This window comes from Strix aluco, chromosome 2 (genome assembly GCF_031877795.1).
Source record: "Strix aluco isolate bStrAlu1 chromosome 2, bStrAlu1.hap1, whole genome shotgun sequence".
Lineage (NCBI taxonomy): Eukaryota > Metazoa > Chordata > Aves > Strigiformes > Strigidae > Strix > Strix aluco.
The window spans coordinates 34,821,463-34,843,152 of record NC_133932.1 but is presented as its reverse complement, the minus strand read 5'-3'; the positions used below and the strand labels follow the sequence as shown (position 1 = coordinate 34,843,152).

Here is a 21,690-nt window from a genome sequence, read left to right as displayed (position 1 = left end):
AAGAATTCCATACACTGTATACATATATTCATACACATAATAGAAATGTAACTTCTTGAATAGACAGAGTCCTGAAAGAGGCATGGCTTTCTTGGCTCAGAATATCTGTTCCCAGACAAAAGTTTGATTAAGTTATAGTTAGGAGTATGAACAATCTAGCTTACAGTGAAAGAAATTTAAAGTACATAGAAAGGTAAGAAGCAGAGAAAGCAGAAATCCAAGTTAAAAGGAAATACAAAAATCCTGCAATTACAAAGTGGAAGAATTAAAAAAGTACTGCCCACATCCCACACATTCTCTGAACCATTACACAAGATGCATCAGTGCTACAGATAACTAACATGTACTGGAAAGTCAGGCAGAAGAAAGCCCTCCTCAAATTTGCAAATACTTTTCCTTTCAGAATAAACCCTCATCCTTCTCCCTCATTTCCACCAAGACAGGTCTCAAGATTCATGCACAGTGTAAAAGTGCATTACAGTGCTGTAAAAACTATTTACAAGCTATACGTCTATTAAAGCCACAAGTCATTCTGACATAAATTCTGCAGTCTTATTTACATCCAGGATTTAGGCCTGGTTCCCATGTGCGCAGTCAGTGGATTTGGGCTTCAGCTGGATTCTTTGCTAATAGCAGTTACAGTTTAGGTGGTATCTTCTGTACAACTGTATGATTACAGGACATGATTGCACAAGCCTGCACACACAAAGCCATTTATAAGTTTTAAAATGGTGAAGCACTAAATTTGCCTATGTTAGAACACAGTTATTCTAAGCAATACTTACTTTGTGGCACACAGTAAACTCCTAACTGTACATGTCAGCTTAACTACAGAGTCGCATTTATGTCATACATTAGACACACTTTAACATGTAAGCTTGTAAATTACTATTTTCCAAAAAACATAACTGACTCGAACCTTTTAGAACCACAGGACACGACAAACACTTAAGGACAGAGAAGAGTCTAGGAGTCCAAATGCCCATTATCAAAAGTAAGTTCTGGTCCATTGCACTTAAATTACTTTTGACAGTGGGAGCTAGTTTGTTAATTTTACCCTAGGTGAATTCAAAAACAAGTAAACTACATGGTAACAAAATCTGTATTTACGAAAATGAATAAATTGCATAGACTTCCTAACAGTCATATAGCACACTTACCCATTCCCTTTTAACCTCCATCAGGAAAGCAATGATTTAAAGCAAGGCAGAATTATAACACATTTCACAAAAGTGTCTTTCTTACATCAACTTTTCTAAGAGTAGCCCATTTAAGCAATTACTACAGAGCAGGAGATAAATCCCACAAGAATCAGTCATCAGGTTTAATTACTGTCAAAAGTAAGTTAAATAAAGAAAATTGAGAGTAGTTACCCTACTTTTGTAGAGTAAATTAAAAGAAAGTCCAAAAGTAACATACAGAAAGACTCACATTACCTCAAAGTCTCTATTTAAAATGTGTGAAATGCTCCCTAAAATCATATCTTTTGGCAAAGATGTTATTTCCCTGCAAGTCTACCTAATAGTGATCGCTCTTCCTCAAGGAAAAAAACCAGTTCACTTATATGCCTAAACTACAATCTATTTTCCAAGAAAGCAAGAAAACACAGCATTTTTCAATAGCTTAAGGCAACCCATGTACCTGTGTCCTCTGTCATTTAACAGCTGACTGACCAATACTATTTCTTGATGCAGAACACCACCGCATTGCACTGCTATTCAGAATGGCATTGGGCCTCTTCCTGAGTCATTCAGTAGTGCTACTAATCCAGGATCCACCTTTTGTTTTCCCAAAGCAGATTCTAATGCTACAAACACTTCAGTGTGAGAGAGCTGAATCAATTAAAAAAAAAAAAAAATACCCCAAACCAAAAAGGCTGAGAGATGCTCATCTCCCCAGAATACATGTGTTTTAAAAAATAGTTATCATTACACCTTACAATTTATGTGAGTTTACAGAGTGCAGTTTTTCCAAAATCCATTCTTATTGAACTATGTCAAAACGCAATAGCTCTTAAAATCTGTTTTGCTGTGTAGAACACTATAATGAATACACTTTCCCACAGTGAACAAGGTATCATTTAATAGTTACACTAGGAATTTTCGTTATGAATAGACATATGCATGTTAAGATCATACTAGTAATTTATTAATATTAATATACACATTTAATAACTGCAGTCATTAACAACAGAACTATAATTTTAGAGATTAGAGACAAAAGCAGAATATTGCTTTAGAGTTTAACACAAGTTATAAGTTAACCATATGCCCATATCCCATCATCTACTTAAAAAAAAAAAGGAAATTATTCTGTACCAACACACCTGCAACCAAATTTTTAGGTTTTGAAGTTTCCATTTTTAGAATTTACATTTTACCTACTGTATACCCTCTTTAAAACAAATGTAAAAGTATCTCACAAAAGCGTTAAGTAGATTTAAAAAAAAGACTAAATTATCATACAAACAATCCCAAATTACAATTATGTTAGATTATGTCAAAAACTGTCACCAAAAGAGTTGCATAAAAATTTCCAGTATTACCAAAGAAGTATCACCACCATACAAAGACTATGTTAATGTTTATGTGATCATGACAGAAGTGTAGTCATCTTGTAGTTTAGTGTAACTGTTTCACATAGTATTATACTAGACATCACACTCTCTTAATAAAGGCAATTTTTCAAATTCAAAATTTTACACTGCTTTGGTACTATTCTTATAAAAAGGTAAATTTCTTACTAGAAACATACTTTATTTATGAAAGCCAGTTTTTGATACCACACAAAATAGCTACTCTCTCAATAGAAAATAACTGTAAGTTTATTTCCTAGGTACCCTGGAGAACAAAAAAATCTCTCGCTGAGGTAACTTCTGTATAGGAACCTTTGAGAGTCAAATACATTGAGACACACACATAGCTCAGCATACTAAAACTGATATGATCTACTCATAGATTATGTTTAAACTTTACACTTCCAATGAACTGTAAGAATCTATCCATTATTATTAAAGGGTTACTGTGTCGTATCACATCATTTTGAAATTCAATGAAGTATTTTTCTTGAGTCTGTAAAAAATCTTGCCATATATAAATTCAAGCATACGAGAGCAAAAGTTTAAGTCATTTTTTCAAGCAACATCACAATCCCTTCTTACCATGACTATGTCGCCAGGCTGAATAGTGATTTCGTCGTGGCTTCTTGATTCGAAAGGATACAGTGCTCTATAATACACTATTTTTACATCCTCCTGAGCAGAAATGGTTAAAGGAGCTTTTTCTGAGCAAAGGAAAAAAAAAACAGATACAAAGGAAAAAAAAATAATCAAAACACATTATTTTTAAATATTTGAAAAATGAGGTGAAAGTGGAGACAAAACTTAACAAACCTTACATTGTCTGCAGGAAGTGTATTATCCCCCTTTTACAGAAGTGGAAATATGAAAATGAATTATTTAAAATACATTTTTCTTACTATTTTCTCTTCTAAACATCAGGTAAAATATTACTATATTTTAACTTCTATGATATATACAACTATTTTCATAGAAAGAATCATGTACTTATGATGCAACATACATGACTTCTCAAATGCTTTTGTAGGTTAAATCTGGTCAGCCATAGGTTCAACTCAAACAGTGATGTTCTTGCATATATCAAAGGTATCCCAAATACTTTTAGAGCCTGCTTGTGTAGCAGCTTCATTTGCAACCTGATTATACTTCCAAGAAAGATGTTTCAAAATGTCCTAGTACACACAGACTGGCTGGAAAGAGGTCACTTACAGATGGTGTTTTAAAAAAATTACATGCTAAAGATGCATTGTTAGAAACAAAAAATAAAGAAAAACCCCAAAGATATAAGCTAAATTGCTCTTGTATAATGTGCTTCTTATTTTGCCTATTCAGTCATAAAAGTGCCCTCTGCTACTCTGCACAAATAAAACCTAGCAAGAGGACATATTTGATTGTCAATTCTAGATTTGGGCTAGACGATAGAAGGTAATTTCCCTTTTACACAATTCTTTGATCAAATATTTAAACAAATATTACATTCCCAATCAGTTCTCTTGTATATGTATCAAAGCCACTTACGGGGGGAACCATGATTCCCAATATGGGCAAAAATCAGGCTATAATGCAGAGAAAAAGCTCTCAGCTGAAAGTGATTGCGTATGTAGCAGAAAAAAGGGAATTAAACTTCAGGTCATTTGTTGAGTAAGTAACATGCACATGGAACGGGAAATACGAAAAAGGACTAACTAAATAAAATTACATATTGCTACTACTCTAAAAAATCCCAGGGCATATGTTCCACACCAAAATAAGAATTGTAAAGAAAAGTACAGAAATAATTTTTGACATCTTGCATCAAGATCTTACAACAACTTACAGCTAAGATTTTATCTTCAATTGATACTATAAGTCTCATCAACTGTCCTTTACAGTCTGCTAAACACCATACTTTAGGAAGAATATTGAAGTCTAAAAGAAAAACTTTTTGGAGTCCAGACCTCAATCCATACATGATTTACTTTAATCAGGCTAGCAATCCAATCTTGAAACATAATATTCTTCTGTATTAAATGGAAAGACAAACCAGAAAATAATTGTTCAGGAGGCATGTGCAACTGCATTTCTTGATTTTTAACTCTACCTGCATTTGACCAAGGAGCCTGGACAGCTGGCTTGATTGGCTCTTGATGTGGTTGGAAAAGCTTACTCAGTTTCTCTTGCATTTCCTGTTTCCCCTTATCCTCACTTTCCTTCTTCTTGGTTATTTCTTCCCTTTTTTGCTTTTCATCTTCCTGAATTTTTTTTTGCCACTGAAGTTCTTCTTCTGGTTGCACTCGATCTAGCCGCTGTTTATCGCGTTCCTGGATTCGCCTGTTGGACAATTAAAGTGGGTTTTTTTTAAGCCAGTCAGACAAAAGACCATAAAAGTTAGTTGCCCTTGTGTGTGATCTGTAGTATAAAGTGTACTCTTTATGGCTTTTGCATACCTTATAAGAGCTGTTAATTTTATTTTGGTGATTTATCAACCACGTCACAATACCTTCTTACACAATAATTCCTAGAGAGCAAAGGAGAAATGTTCAGGAACATTTGCTACGACTCCATATGTATTCATGAAGAAAGACTTGTGACTCAGACAAGTGACGGAACACTATTTCGTGTAACCTACTACTAAGTGCAGGCCTCCATTACCTTGAGCTGCTTTGTCTTTGCATTGAAAAAACTACCCTTAATATCATTTTTTATTTTAACTCACATATCAACTCTGTACCTTTACAATACAATTCCACAAAGTTCTAAAAGAGGTACATAGCAACCTGAGTATACAGAAATGATAAACTAGTTATGTTTTGCAGCTGAATGTAAGATGGGAAAAAACATTTGAAACTATTTTCTGTTGTAAAGAGTTCTTCAGAAATTTGTAAATGCTAAACTTTACCTTCTTTATTGAGGCTGTAATCTCTTCTCCTCTACAGTGACATGAAAACAAATAGTTACCTGTCTTTTTCTAATTATTGCATGAAACTTTACACAGGTGTCCTAGAACAGTCTTACTCAGCTCGCAATGCTCTGAAAATCATAAGCTTTATAACATTCAGTATCTTAACACTTTCAGTTCCACCTCTTCAACTCAACATCACCTGAGTCTCAACTTGGGAATTCAGCAATATTTGTGTATTTTCTTTTCATAGTTCTCCATGGGATTCATAAATCCTATGCAGTTGTTTTAAGTGATAAACCATATGGAGAAAGGAGGAAGAGGGGAAAAAAAAAAGTATCCTTTGGCTGAAGAAACAAAACTCCTTGGCATCTACAAAGCCAGACATAAGCCCTTCAGTTCCATGTAACTGCAAGGCTGCTTTTGAAAATCTCTTCCCAGTCTAATTCAAGCAATCTGAGTATCCCATTATATCAGCACTGAAAGTTACCATTTTCATTTGCTCCACAATTCCTTTTATTTAATCTAGGCCTGTAGATACCAACTACAGCTATCACCAGACATTTTCAATAATGAATTCTTAGCATAAAGTTTTCTCTGAAACCCAATAAGCAGCAAATTATACACTTCAATTTTTATCTGCTCAGCACTGACTTCAGCTCTAAAATGCGGGAAGAAGTCAGAAATATTGATGAAATGAAATGGTTCTGCTGATTTTCTCAAAGCCACAAGCATCCCTAGGTAAGACTCAAAATAGCCAAATCAGAAAAAAAAAGAAAGCGGTAATCAGAAAATACAGCAGTCCTGATCCTCCTGTTGAGGGGCAAGGTGTAAAAGTATCTGCAAGCTCTTACAGAACTATTCTGAAAATTTCATATTCCCAACTGTGAAAGCTATCAAGTCCTTCCCTTCCAACACAGGACAAGACAACAGAAGAAAAGAATAAATATTCTCTGCTAGAAACAATTTGCACCAATAAAGGTAACTCTAAAGGGCTATAACAGATGCATAGTGTGCTTTATTTTGTTCCATGACCTATTCCACTTCTATACTTTCTTCATACTTACAAAATTAATGACAAATGTGTAACAAGCTGGTCATTACAGACTTAGCCTACTATATAGAACATATTTTGTCCAAAGACAACATAAATTCCCGGCCAAAAAACATGTGAAAGAAAAAATAATTCCCTGAGGGGAAAAATCCACTCTCCAAACAGTAGGTTGGCACCAGAGGGCAAAAATCTCATCTCTATCAATGTAAGTTTGGAGTTAACAGGAATACTTTCTGAGAGATGTGAAGGTACCCAGTATCTGTTTAAGATGGCATCTACTAACTTACGAGCTCAAAAAAAATCTTTGGTTCTCAATGATATTGTTGATACCATTTTAATATTCCACATCAGTATACCATGAGTAGAGGTTAGGACACCAGTGTGAAGGATATCACTTCCTCCTTTATGAAATACTGCCACACTTTTCTGCCTTCAGTGTAAAGTCATCTAACAAGTTAATAAATTCACTGTTCTGACAAATATCCTATCTTAATTGCTGAATTTGTCCTTTGTACATTCATTTGCAAAGTATTCAGAGCCAAAATTACTCAACAGTTTTGTTGCAACACTGAAGCTGCATCACACTGGCATACAGAGCTCAATTTTCTTTTGAGTGGTGTCTTACCTGGTGAGTTTAGTCAGATAGGCTTTAAATGAGAAATTGAGTTTTTAATTATGTTCTAGTAGAGTGGTTAAGTCTTCCCATACTTATAAAACAAATTTGCTCTAACTACTGGAGCGAAAAGAGCTGATGAAAATGTATCCTGGGGTGGTGGGGGTGCAAGGTATGTGTGATTTCTTTTTTCCTTTCACAGAAGCTGCAGAATTTTTTTGTTTGATTGTTATGGAAGCTAGTGTCATGAGCTGAAGACAAGGAAGGGAATAAGAGACAGAGAAGCTCAAGAAACACAGGCCTAGGGGTGAGCACCACAGCTTGGGGTTAGGAACAGAAAACCTGACATTCTGCTCTTTTCCTTACTTCGGGATTCCTGATGTGTTCATTACTGTGAAATATGACCTCTAATGTGGGATTTACCCACTTACCCAGGGGAGAATCCTCTCCCTCAACCTGCTGGCCACACTTCTCTTGATGCAGCCCAGGATACAGTTGGCTTATACGGTTCTTATCCCAAACACCAAGAGTAAGTTCTATTCATTTTACTCAAATGTAGGGTTTTTTTTCCCCTCTGAACTGTATATTACTCCCACAATCATACAAGTGTGCATGGAATTAGCCTTAAGATAAATAAGACTAATTAGCCATAAGACATCTTCAAAAAGACCTTTACCATCCCCAAATATGTATGTCTGTATCTTTGCTCAATTAAGTTACGTGCACAACTCAGTGCATAATTACCAACAAAAAATTGTTAAGATGGTTCTCAGTATAAAGTGATTGTGGTTATCCATTAAGCCAAAGGTTAAAGTGCACATAATTATGATCTTAGATTATTCTTTCTTGCATTGCTTTCACTAGAGCTATTAAAAGGCAGCATACTCCCGTAATCACGGGGCAGCATCCAGGTTATGAGTATTAATCATTTACCTTATTCACTTTGGTGTCTGTTGGAAATCAGTAAGACCGATAGACTGCTCATTATCAGGTATACCAATTACAACTATTTAGAAGCTTGGATATTTGGGCAGCATGAAGCTTTGCATTACCAATAATGTCTGAATGCTCAACTAGCATGAAAAGTCAGACATGAAGCTTTCCATGGCAGAAGTTTTTCCTTTTTTAAAATCTGGTTTTTAAATTTCCATTTTTCTGGAGGAAAGTGGTGTATTTTATTTAATATTCTGAAATACAATATTTTAGTGTTCCTACAATTCCAGTACCTCAGCAGCCTTCTTATTTTTAAGGAAAGTTCCAACTTTTCAATTCCAATTACCATACTTAGTGTAGTTATTTCTTTGTGATAGAAAGCTGTTTTCTTAGAAAGTTTGCTATTTCTGAAGTTCATATTTAAGATTTTTAAAGGCATAGGCTTTATGTAAATGATTTAAGAATTATCTGAACTTAATTGCTTTGTATGTATAAGATTTCTGTTTGAAGATAACGGTTTTCACTGAGACCTCATTTTGGTTTTGCCTGAAATGCAAAAATTAGCTTGACTTACCAAGTAGTAACACAGGCTATCAATTTACTTTAGGTCACAATCCATGTAATGCTATAACCAGTAATTTAAGACCTCTTGTTCCCAGGTCTTTGTTTTTGTCTCTTATGCCACATCTGTCTACATTAGGAGTATAAAAACCCCACGATTGCTACCAATTAAATCAAACAGCTACTGATAAATGATGTCAGAATCTAATTGGTTGCTAGCGTACATGCCATTCATTTTACATAAATACAGTATAAATATAAGTAGAAAACAAATGTCCAAGTACGTAGCAGAAAAATATTAGTTTTTCTGATAGTTAGACTGTTCAAGAACCTCTCTAGGTGTAGAAGTAGACTACACATTTAAGTAACACAGCTGAAATCTGTATGTTGACAGTTAAGAGTCACAAACAGATGTAGAAGCTCATCTCCACAGCACACTTCTCATTCAAGGATAAATCAAGAGATTCCCTGAGTTATAAAAGGGATCATCTGCACTGAAATGAAGCTTGGTCAAGGTCTCGAGTATTCTTGCCATTTAGCAATATATTATTTGCAATCAGATTATGCTCCTGGGAATGCAGTTTATTTTATTTGTTTGCAAAATGCTTTGCACTCTAACACCTCTACAGAAAGGGCTTAGAGTTTGTTACCTTTGAGCTTCTTTTTGCTTTTCCAGTTCTACTGTCTTCCTTTCTTGTTCCTTCTGTTTCAGTCTCTCAGCTTCCAAGTTCTTTTGCTTCTGTAGTTGCTGTTTGTTATGTATTTCTCTCAGCTCCTAGAGAAAAAAGTAAAATATGTGTAAACATCTAGTATGTGAATCGTAACTAATGGTCCCATATATTTCATTGTGAGTTAACAAAACTTGCAAATGGTTGGGTATCTCTGTTCAAACTTACAGTGCTGCCAAATGCATTAGCAGACATTTAAGGTAGATTTCAAAGGTCTAGAAACCACTTACTGTTTTCCTATTTTTATCCATATAACCTGAGATGTTAGAAGGGTTAAGAAACAAAAAAGCCTTTTCTAAATGGGACTTTAAAAAGTTCACAAAAGTTTGACAAAGAATCTGAAAAGTCACTTATGTTTTATTTTGTTTGCTGGTCTGTCAAATTCATTTATTAAATTCTGTACAAAAATCTACCTTATAATAGCAACCGTTTCAGTTAATTAGTTTTCTTTTGAAATTAATGGTGATTTACTAAAGAACCTTCAGGACTGTTTTGTACCCAGGAGACTGAATTCCTTAAGCATTGTCTTCAGGATGAATCATTCCACAGAGACTATTCATCCATATACAAGTCAGTTTATTTAACTGGAAAGATATTGCCTGAAACATTTAGAATATAAATAATTATAAAAACATTACCTTTTCCTCAAGATTTGTTTTCTGCATTAACACCTCTTAACAGAAATACAAGTTTTATCTGCAATCTCTTTATATAAACTAGAATTTTGTGTCTGAACTCCTCAGTAGGATAAGAAAAAAAAGGATAATTTTACTTGTGACAACTGAAATTTTTCATTGAAAATAGTTCACTTTAAAAAATTGATATGTTTTAAAATATAGTACAAAAATATGCAGAAAAAGTTTGTAGCAGGACATTGTTTCTAAATCTGTATCTCAATAATGTCTACTTTTATTGAAATATGCTATGACTCACATTATGCAGGTTTGTTTAGCTCTTTTATCCTTAAAAGCTTTATCTTTGTTCGGGGATTAAAAGAGTTAATCTTGAAAGTATTTGGATAGTTTTTCAGAAATTCACAATCTACAAATTAGCCACACGAAGACTTCATGTAACTATCCTCATGCACTGACCAAAATGTAGAAAATTGCATAAGAGAAAAAAAAACTCACAACAAAACTAAATATCAAGTGATTGAAAGGGTCAAAATGAGAAAAGTTTCAGTAAGCTAATTTCACAACATTAGTAGCTTCTTAGCTATAGGTTCATAAAAGTTGAAAGTTAATACTTGTTTATTTACAGACTGTGTTTGCACTGTGACTAGAAATTTTAGTTAGTGAAAGTAATACATGCATTAGTGCTGAATGCACACTGTGCAACATCAAATTTTACAATGTCAAAATAACTACATTATGAAGAGGAGTAGCATATGTCTTTTGCAAGGTATTAAAAACACTTCTGACATATGGATGAAAGCTTAAAAAAAAGTTAAGTTGAACCTTGTATCCTAGCTCTGAGTTTCATTTCATTAATGATCCTCAATTTTAAATTCAATGAAAACTGAATTCAACATCATTAAAGAGATACAAAGAGTTCTTACACAAGTTTTAATTAAAATTCTGCTAAGGCCATGAAACTCACTGAAATACAGAGATAATTTGGGCAATACCATATTTTATGATCATCATTATTTTCCACAGTCACATTAAAGCTTAGTAGATAGTTAGGATCTAGAATGGATATAACAGAATGTAAAATAAACGACGCTTGCAAAAATCACCAGAATTATTCAGGCAGGATATTGCCTTTGGGAAAATTTTTAAACTCTGAATGCCCATGGTTATAGACATTCATGCATAGCCTTATTTTGGACTAAGGAAAAGGGCTACTAAAAAAGGAAATACATTAGCAATATTGAACATAATGGGTTTTTTAGTAGTTGGCCCATACAGAACAACGAGAAAATAAAGGGATTGGGAGATTGCAGTGAACACACAGTTGGTCAACTGCACCTGGAGCTAGAGGTGGCCTCTGACCAGACTATAAGTTTCTGAGGTGCTAACTAGAGTGAACAGTCCTTTCCAATAACCGTATGTTATTAATTCAGCTTCTTTAATGTTGTTACACTTGTAATATATTAAGGTACAAAGGATTTGATCCTTGTTTCAGATTAACTTCTTCAGGGGAATCACAGTCCCTATCTTCTCTACACGATCACCTGAACCCTTATTTGTATCAAAAAGTATGTACAAGTGCAAAGGACAAATATACAACCATAAGAAAATTAGCAATGGAGTGATTTACAAGCATTCATCTGAAAGGACACATTAGAAAATGGCACAGCTGAAAGTAGTTTTCCACCTGGCCAACAGTATTACAAATTTTTGTAGAATGCAGAAATCCATAAAACTAAGTGCCTACAAAGCTCTTGAAACTGAAAATACTATTTCTGTGAAGTATCAAGTATCTTGACTAGTATTCATGACTTTTAACAAGCTGTTTCTCTTTTCTGGGTAAAGAGACTGCTATCCAAAGCACAGGTTTCTGACTCCCGCGTTTAGTTCAGCTTTAGCACAGGCTCCTGTTTAGAAATCCTTTGTTGTCCTACTTGCTCTAGCTTTCCTTCACATTCATGTCCCCTCCTGCCACTTAACTTTGCATGCCAAGAAGCTCAATATTCTGAGTCCTGGCCAACAAGAACTCCTCCTGCTATTGAACAGAGATCTAGGATAGTCACGCATTTCTAATAAGGCAACACTGAAGATAGCCTGTTGTTACTTGCAAAATTTTAATCTATTTAGACAACAGAGCTTTCCAGGTTTGTTTTCTCTTTCCCTTTGCATCTTTATCCCAAGCTCTGTTGTTTGAGCAGTAAATAGAAATAATCACTAGGCAAAGAAGGAGGAACTAAAATTCTGGAAGAGTATGAAGGCTATCATAGGTAAACAAAAAAATCTCAATAAATCCCAAAAAGCTTTAAGTGAGACAACCCAGATGCAAGTATCTGAGCTTAGTTTATTGTTTAACAGGAAATTTGTAAACTAGAAAGAATGATTCAGTTCATCTATATATGCAGAATCAGGAAGAATCTACATCTAATTCAGAATATTGGTATTTTTCCTTCTTCAGATAAACTTCCTGAATTCACAAATACATAAAACCAAGTTACAACTTCCAAGATATCTGTGCACCAAACATTATTTACTTCTACTAGATGTCCAACTACAAGGCTAGCCCAAACTTTATATTTTAATTATAGTTTAGACACGTAAGTTTATCTCACCACTAAACATATGATATATGCCACTTTTACTGCCAAGTAGAAAACTGGGGAAGTTGTAGCTATGTGCCACGCCTCTATGTCTGTCTGAAGCAGGTAGTTTCTCATACTGAGTACATATAGTAGGATCATTAACTGCTGCATCACAGCAGTTAAGTGCTGCTGCGGTCAACTCTAGTCCAAATAATTCTTTTGTTTGCTTACTTTGTCATTTTATCTATATGCTCAGCTAAGTGAGGATCTCAAGGGACATTTTAATAATTATTTAAGTTTTTCACAGATATTTTAATACATTACTCCCTCCCAGTAAGCCAATGTGCTAGTTCAGTATTTTGTGAAGATATTTTTCTGTGACATACCTGTAACAGTTAAGAAAATCTAACCTAACTTATACTCCTAGCACTGGATGGAATGTTTTTGGAGATTAAAAAAATGCAATATGTATCCTTCTTTGCATTAGCTAGGAGGAAATAAAGATTTGATCGGTATCTCATGCAACAGATAAATGCTCTGTTGCTCTGCCAAGTATCAGTGGGAGGATGGGGGAGAAAGAATCAGCATCTCCCACAGTGCTATAGAACACCAGTTGAACAAAATTATAGTAACACTTCAACAGTCAACAGAATGAAACATTTGTCAGCTGAATATTCAGCACAGTCCTACACTCATCTCTTACAGACACAAGCAACTTAAAAGCTGTACATTTACAAATCGTATATTGTAACTCCAAAGACATAACAATGTTTTGCTTGGTTTTGGTGTGCAGGACAAAGCATGTCTTACCTTAAAAGCAGAGAGAAATTGTTACCTTTCCACTTAATTCACGAACAGACTAACAAGTATAATTTTGAGATGTTACAATAGCCACATTTAGGTGCCCACATAATATTGAATATGAATTAAAATATGAGTTTCATACAGCAGAGTAATATTCACTATATACAGACAAGTCATATTGCTATGAAAACCTTAACGTTAGAAATGTAGTTGTTTAAGCCCAAATTTCGCCTTTTGACAGAAAAACAATAGAATTTAGGATACTCCAGGGATTACAATACAAGGTTTCCATCAAATCTCCCCTTGAGACAAACCAGAGCATTTGATCCCAGAGGAAAGAACCCTACAGTTTTGTGCTCACTGAGGCTTTCCCACAGCAATACTCTTCTACCCCATTCCCCAGCTCCCAAAGTGCCTGCTTTGTCCTTGACAGAGACAGTTCCTCCTTTTACCCCATATTATAGCTATGGGGGATTTAATAAAAGGGAATGTATCACCATCTCTCTCATACCTGGAATCACAAATTACAGTGTTGTGGAGGAATACTTAACATAAAAGTGTTTACTTTTTAAAAATTCTAAACATCATGACCAAAACAGGCAAGTAACTGAAAATGTTGAAGTTTCAGGTAAACAAAAGACAAAAATAACTAACTAGTACCTTGCCCAAGTTGCAATTCAAGGCACACTCCTCATCTAGGCAGTAAGGATTAGGTAAAGAATCAAATTATAAACTCTTCCCTTTCATTATGTTTTAGTGCTAGCACCTCTTATTAAATACTAACTTAGTTAAACACTGCACACTCATCTGTTTATGGTAAAGTGAAGCACATAACTGGAGGAGGTTCATCACTCAGATTGAGATAGTTGTGTACTGCCTTAGTATGGCATGGAGACCTTTAGAAAGGAGTCTAAGTAGTTGACGCAGCCCAGGAGAACTGCCAGGCACTGCAGCATTGCATCTTCCATTGCCACTGACTGGAAGAAAGAAATGCTCAAATGTAAACAGGCATTCATATGCAAGACTTGTCCAGTGCACACTGACTACACAGGGACTGACAACAACCGCAACATGACACAAAATGTAAAACATTTTTAAGAACTTGATTCTACCGTTCACCACTTTTTCCAGGCACTGAAAATAGCTTCTCAGCAAGACTAACATATTTCAGAAACACTAATTCATTCGTTGTCTTCTGTGCAATAACACAGATAAGCTCTAAATACTTGATTCTTCTATGCTATATGAAATGATTATTTGGTCTTTGGAGACAAGAACCGTATTAAGAATTATTATTGCTTTATTTGACAGTGTGTAATGACTGACCTTTGTAACATTTAAATGTAAATTCACACTGAATGTAGAAAGAATTTGTAAAGGTAAATTATAGTAGGACTATACATATACAAACAGGAAACCTAATATAAAGCCTTCATTTCTACAGAATTATTTTATAAAGTAGAGAAAATAAACAAGTGCCTAGTTACATTTTACTAATATCTGTATCAATTTTAATTACTAGATTTCTAGGCTAAGATTTTTTTATGAGTAATGGAAGTTAGGCTCCTTCAAACATAATTCAGGACACAAATAAGTGGCTCGACTTTCAACCTTGTTACAAACTCAGTCACTTACTCTGTAGCCAAATATGACACAATCCACAAGACTATTAATTCTCTGATAAAATGCCTCAAATCTGATTTAAAAAGGGTATCTGACCAGCTGCAGGCTAAGGTCCCTACATCTCTGCCAAACAAGCACTAACAGTTTCCTGAAACCATGTGGTTCTACCTAAAGATATTCAGCAAAGATACTTGAAACTACCTGTTTTGAAATAATAATAACATTTTATACTCCAGAAAGTTTTTGAAAATGAACCAAATTCTGTGAACATTTCCAACTCTTGAGATATTAACTTGAAACAAAAGTACCTGAAGTACTTAAGCTCCAAAGGACTAATCAGAAGAAATTTAAATCAGTTGTTTTGGAAGGATGACAAAAGATCCAGTGGAAAAAAACGTTTCATTTATCTCCCTAGTCACTCATATATGCTATTAAGACATGAAGCAAAGATGAGGTAATTTAATACTTAAGTATTAATTTACTGCAGAACATAAAAACTGTAATATGGAGTCAAATGCAGTGCAATCCACTGTATACTACTATGTTGTTAACAAGTTGACCCGTAACCTAAAATATATTGAAATATTAGGTAAAACTTAAAGTCTCATCAATAAAAGGCACACTAGATACTAATTAAATTGTTCATTTTATCTTGTACTATCATGGCAAATTCTGTATTCCCTATCAGTAAATCAAGTGTAGCCTATTTCAAGAGAATGAATCAGAAATTGAATTTTGCAAACTTTAAGGATATATTCACATAGAAGATAATGCAACCAATATTCATGGCCAGTAAGGAATAAATCTCAACAATGATGACAAAAGTTTTAATGTAACATTGCTGTCAACTTCACTGCCTCTTAAGCATTTCATCAAAACTAGTTTGGCATATGCCTTGTATTCGGAGAGCAGTAGCTTACATATTTACAATTTTGGTTCTGTTTTCTATTAAATTAAGCATTTTCACTAAGACATGTATTACTCCATCTCCCTGTAGGAAATAAGCACAAAATGCTGTAAGATGATATATACCTAGAGAGTATTTAGATATGCTTTTCTTTCCTGGGACTTGACAAACAGTACCACATCATTCTGCTTTTTGTCCAGAAGCTAGCTGTATTATAGAAGACAAGACAAGCATCAGTTCCTCTCCATCACTTATCAGAGAACAAAAGCTGCACAAGACACTGTCAGTTATGGTGCTGCTGTCCTAACAGCCACCCCATCAAATGTGCATCTCTGAGTCAGTACACTGAGCACAATGTAAAAGCAGATCATCGTAAAAAAGTCTGTTTTAAACCTACAAGATAACTTAGAAATAGCCTTGATTAAAAAAGGAGTTTTAAATTCATTTAATAAAAATACATTTTTAAAAATAAACATTTCTGTATTTCCCATCTTTACATATTTTCCCTTAGTTTACAAGATAAGACAACTTTATTATATTTAGAGCTCAGATGTGGTAGAATTTTTGATACATTATCTGAAAACGTTTTACATGTAAATGTGAGCATTACACAGTTGACTGATAATTATACAAATTGTAAGGTATTGTAGCACCAAATGAGCCTGCTGTATTTATGCACCCAGTTACTAATAAATAAACAAAAAATTCTTCTGTTAATCAGGGAAGCTATTAATTTAGCAATTATTTATAAGCCATTTCCTACCTACTTCAAATGTAACAGTCATCTTTCCAGTGGCAGTTCCTAAAAGTTGTCACAGATTTTTGATTGTTTAGGTGAAAGTATCTGAGAATTAGGCAAGTTCCTAAGCCTACTTTGTTTTGAGCATATATTATTACCTAAGAGAGATAGGTGTGTTCCGCCTTGGTTTAAGAACAGAACTTCCACTTCACACAAACCCTAATAAAACCATGAGCCTCAGAAAACCTTTCACTAGCTTTGTGCATAAAGTCTCATATGCAAGACGAGCTCTCTCCACAAGAACAACAGCCATTAAATCACTGCTGCACACATAGCATCTTCTAAGTGGTTTCTCTGGCACTGGGAGCACTACAACTATTCCATGCTGAGTCCACGAAAAGCTATATATGTCTTTGTAGATATCTAAAACTAGTAATAAAATCATGCAGGACCCCCAAAATAAATCTTGCATATCTAGTGAAACTACATAAGGGAGAAGATATAACTCTGATTTAAGGTCCCACCTCTAAATTTCAATAGTACAATGACCTCTCTTAAACTCATCTCTTCCAAGAAAGCAAAGAAAGCAGCAGCAAGGCAAAAATACCAACATACAGCATCAAAAAGTGGTCGTCTTATTAAGCACTGCTTCTACACATTATGAAATGAAGAACACAACATCCTCAAGCCAGAGGAAGCTTGCTGAAGTCTTCTCAATGAACTGTCTACATAACTAATTTTCAGCATTTGAAGCGATAACTCTAAATACTAAGATTTGAACACAGAAATCAATTTTCCCATTAAATTGCAAAATAGTTTAGAATTAGTCAAGGTATTCTTGGATAGATGGCAGACATTCTGATAAATCCATGTCTTTGTTTAATGTGCATCTTCAAATTTTAATTATCATTAGCTTGTTATTTGTTAAGTCGAGCCCTTCAATATTTAAAATATTGAATTTTGTTTGTTTGTTTTGGTGTGTTTTTTTTTTTTTTTTGCTACTGTCAGAGTAATAAGATTACTCACCCCTCTGCCCATTTATAAACTGTTTAGGTCATTTATGATCAAACCGAATGCCAACACTAATTTTAGAATTAATATCCTTTGGTTGCATCTACTTGCAAAACACTTCAAAAGGACTCCATTTTAAAAATAAAACAAACCAAAAAAAACCCCAAAAAACCCAAACACGCAAAAAACACAACATGTTAAGATATGTCCAAAAAGCATATATAAAAAAATGTGAGGTAAACCATTCTCTTTTCTTTTAAAATAAATTGCACACATTTTGTTCTTCTTTTGGCTCTTATGACTCTGCAGAGATTCTCCCCTTTCTACCTCCCTGCCTAAGATCATGAGAGTCATCTTTGAATTGGCATTGAAACAGGTAGTGGTATGGTCCACAGCTTTTAACTTTTCCTATAATGATTAATAACTTTAATATTAAAACAAGCTATTGCTTTCTTTCAGACATGCCTTCCATCCTAAAGCATATGATGCAATCATAGTTGATCTAATTTCAAAACAACTGCAGAAACATTAATGTATTTATCGTGGTGCTTTTCCTTCTAAATGCTTGTAGCACAATTTATTATACCTTGCAGGAAATTGAGCGTTTTTCTAGTCAGCTTTCAGGATAAACCGTCAGTTGAATTAGCAGATAAAGTACTTGAAAATTAGAATACTTTATGAAAAAATGAATGTTATTATAAGTTTGTAACTAAAGACTGATTTAAAACTTGTCTCTGAAGAACACTTCTACTGACTTCCACAATTTCTGTCATTTTCTTATGCAGAAATAAACAAAAAATCACACACTTTTAACAAAACACTGATCAATAAAGCATGAAACCACAAACAACAGACAACTACATTCAGGAACAAGTATGAGCTTACAAACAGCAGATAAAAACTCTGCGTGTCAGTAGAAGATCAAGTCTCTTTAATAAAGATTTCAATTTGAAGTACTGATTCCAGCAGATTTGCTAACCTACTACAGTCTTGCACTTCTCTGATGCAAAAGGGCAGAAACTGGCAATCCCATATTTGCAATCACAGATCTGGAATCAGAGCTCAAATTTATTCTTAAATAGATTCTGCAGATTAAGTTGATTCAAATTCTGAGTTGGATGTTAAGTAGTATTTTCTTAAAAAAAAAAACAACAACAAACCCCACCCCCAAAAGACAGATTTGAGAACGTTCTCAAAACTGACACTCTAAATCAACCATCCTAGTTCAATATTTTTTTCCATAATCGAGTTAGAAAATAATTAACTGAACATTTAGAAGAAAGGGCTAAAAAGTCTAGTATTACCTTCAGTTGATTATTGAAAATATCAATTTCCTGAAGTTTAGATCTGGTTTCTTTTTCTACTTCATCTAGCTGGTCTCGAAGCTGTTGACGTGCTAGCTCCTTGGCTTCTAAGGCTCTTTTGATAGTAAGAAGAGAATCCCCTGTTTTTAAACATATTGTCAAATAAGTATTTTCTTACGTGAAGAATTTTAGGTCATAGAAAGCAACATTTTTCAACATGCACCTTGCAACATAAAAAAATAAATTACAGAGTACACTGTTGTTGTGGTTTAAACTCAGAGGACAATTGAGCACCATGCAGCCACTCACTCCCCACCTCCCACCCAGTGCTGAGAAGGGGAAAATAAGCAAAGACACCATTCACTCCCTGCTCCCCCCCCAGCACTGGGAAGGAGGAAAGAAAAAGACCCAGGAAATTGAGATAAGGACAGGGAGGGATGATCTCATCCTTGCACAGGCAAAAACCAGACTCATTAGGGGAAGGAAAAAAGAACATAAATTTAATACAGACACTAACACCACCACCACTTAACGGACAGAGTAGGACAGTGAGAAGCATCATCACATCTTAAAAACAACTCCCTGCCACCCCTCTCCCTTCTTTCCACACTCAGCTTTGCTCCCAATATCTCTACCTCCTTCCCCACAGCAGTGCAGGGGGCAGGGAATGGGGGGTGCGGTCAGTCCTGCCACTTCTTCCACCTCGGGCCAGTAGAGTGGAACTTCTGGCATTCCTCTCCTGTCCCAGTGTGATCCCACTCTCACAGGAGACCGTCCTCCACAAACCAACTCTGACATGAGTCACTCCCACAGGCACGTTGGTCACCCCCCATGTTGCAGTCCTCCCAGAGCCGAACTACAACAGCGGGGCATTCTTCCCATGGGGTCTCGGCCTTCTTTGGGCGCAGTCACCTGCTCCAGCATGGGACTCCTCATAGGCTTCAGATCGGTATCTGCTCTGCCGGTGACCTCCATGGGTGGCAGGGGAGGTGGGATACAGGAGAGTCTCTGCCCCAGTGCACCTCCCCCTGCTTCTCCTCCTTTCTTCCACTGTCCTCAGTGTTTGTGCAGATGTTCTCCTCACAACTCCCACAACTCCTCCCAGGCTCCCCTTCCTAAAGACATTATCACAGAGGCACAGCTAACTGGCCTGGCCTTGGCCAGAGGTGGGTCTGACTTGGAGCCGGGGGAGCTTCAAGAAGCTCCTCACAGGGGCCACTGCTGCAGCCCCCTCCCCTGCTATAAAAAACCCCGCCACTGACTCAAAACAGGACAACTGTGCAATGCAGCATCACGTCCTAACAAACTTATACACGTACACAAACATACTTACTGTGCAAACTGTTCTGTTGAACTTGCTTTAGCTGATCATTAAGCAATTGCTTTTCTGGAATCAACCTTCCAAGCATCTGCTGAGATTCCTGAATAAAGGACAACAAGGAGAAAGAAAACAAGACGAGAAACAGACAAAAAAGTGAGTGAGGAATTACTTTAGCCATAAGACCTCTAATTTTCATTTCTTCTGAAACGACTCTACTTTTTCTCTTGCTAAATTATGTATTCTTGCTATTAGCCAAGCACTATCTGTGTGGTGCTACCACTCAGACATAGTTCTCTGCCAAAACAAAAAGTGAGCATACCAAATTTAAGCATATTACTTGAGAATTGATTCTCATTGAATACATAACTTGGCTTGGAATTACTTGAAATTCAGGGCAAAAAGACAAGGCTAGATTTCAAGAAATGTTAAAACAAGCACTTATTAACAGTTTAATTCTCATTTTAATAAATTAATATTAACTTTGATCAGGAGTAGAAAGACAAATATTTACAGTTTATTTAAGGAAGAGAAAATAAAGGCTTTCACTTTAAAGGACTATATTATGGCCAAAAGCTATGCAACACAAGCTCTGTTAGATTAGAATACTTGAGTCCTAGATCTCCTGATTTAGCATTCTTGAAAGAGGATTATGATCGCTCTCAATTTTAACACACGGTCATAAGATTGTACACTGATATATTACAGGAGGCCCTGCAGATGAGAAATTCCTCCTTTGGTGGGTCATATATATATATATGTATATATATCTCATATATAATCCTTGCTCTTTCTGGAGGATGAAGTGCTACTTCATACACCTTTCAGAAGCCTTGACCTCCATCTTCAAGTTGTCAAAACATATCATGGAAGCATGAGGTGAAATAGCTTATTTTATAAAAGCTGTCTGAGTGTCAACATCCCATCTTTCAGACAAACTAAGTAATTTATTTCAGCAGTTGTCCTGAACTGCAGGCTTTTGAGGAATCAAACATCTGACAATTTCAATTTTTCATGAAGGACTGCAAACGACAGAATACGATCCTAAGAATAAATGTCATCTAATCACCTAATACCAGAGTGAGTCCCATGAAAAGTTTTTAGGTTTTGTTACAGGAACACAAAGGTACTGACATGACTTTGTAGTTGTCCCACTTTACTCAGGGAAGTCTCTGATTGAGCCTCTGCAGGTACAGCTCGGACCTTATGATTATGCAATGACTACAGACTACTGTAATCTCTATGTTCCAGAAAACATACTAAGATAGCACAGTAGAATCAAGGACTTTGTGAATTTATAAAGTATCAAAATTAAGATAAACAACGCATTTGACTATTAGTAGTTACATGTGTCCCTCACTGTTGAGCTGCACTGCCTATAGTATTAGCAGATCTTTTTCAACCCTTCAAAGGTATCATGAAGGCCAG

At 35.3% G+C, this 21,690-nt stretch overlaps 1 protein-coding gene across 6 annotated transcripts in view; it reads right to left on the bottom strand.

Moving 5' to 3' along the window:
• Window positions 1-21,690, bottom strand: part of ITSN1 (intersectin 1) — a 148,423-nt gene that overhangs the window by 57,893 nt on the left and 68,840 nt on the right. For 5 of the 6 annotated variants that reach the window (XM_074814283.1, XM_074814286.1, XM_074814287.1 and 2 more), the window contains 6 exons: window positions 20,278-20,365; window positions 18,945-19,084; window positions 14,257-14,337; window positions 9,268-9,392; window positions 4,659-4,888; window positions 3,161-3,282 (listed from right to left, as the gene is read on the bottom strand). In XM_074814283.1, coding sequence (XP_074670384.1) covers window positions 3,161-3,282; window positions 4,659-4,888; window positions 9,268-9,392; window positions 14,257-14,337; window positions 18,945-19,084; window positions 20,278-20,365 — 786 coding nt within the window. The remainder of the gene's footprint in view (window positions 1-3,160; window positions 3,283-4,658; window positions 4,889-9,267; window positions 9,393-14,256; window positions 14,338-18,944; window positions 19,085-20,277; window positions 20,366-21,690) is intronic. The other variant, XM_074814284.1, reaches the window with a different exon arrangement.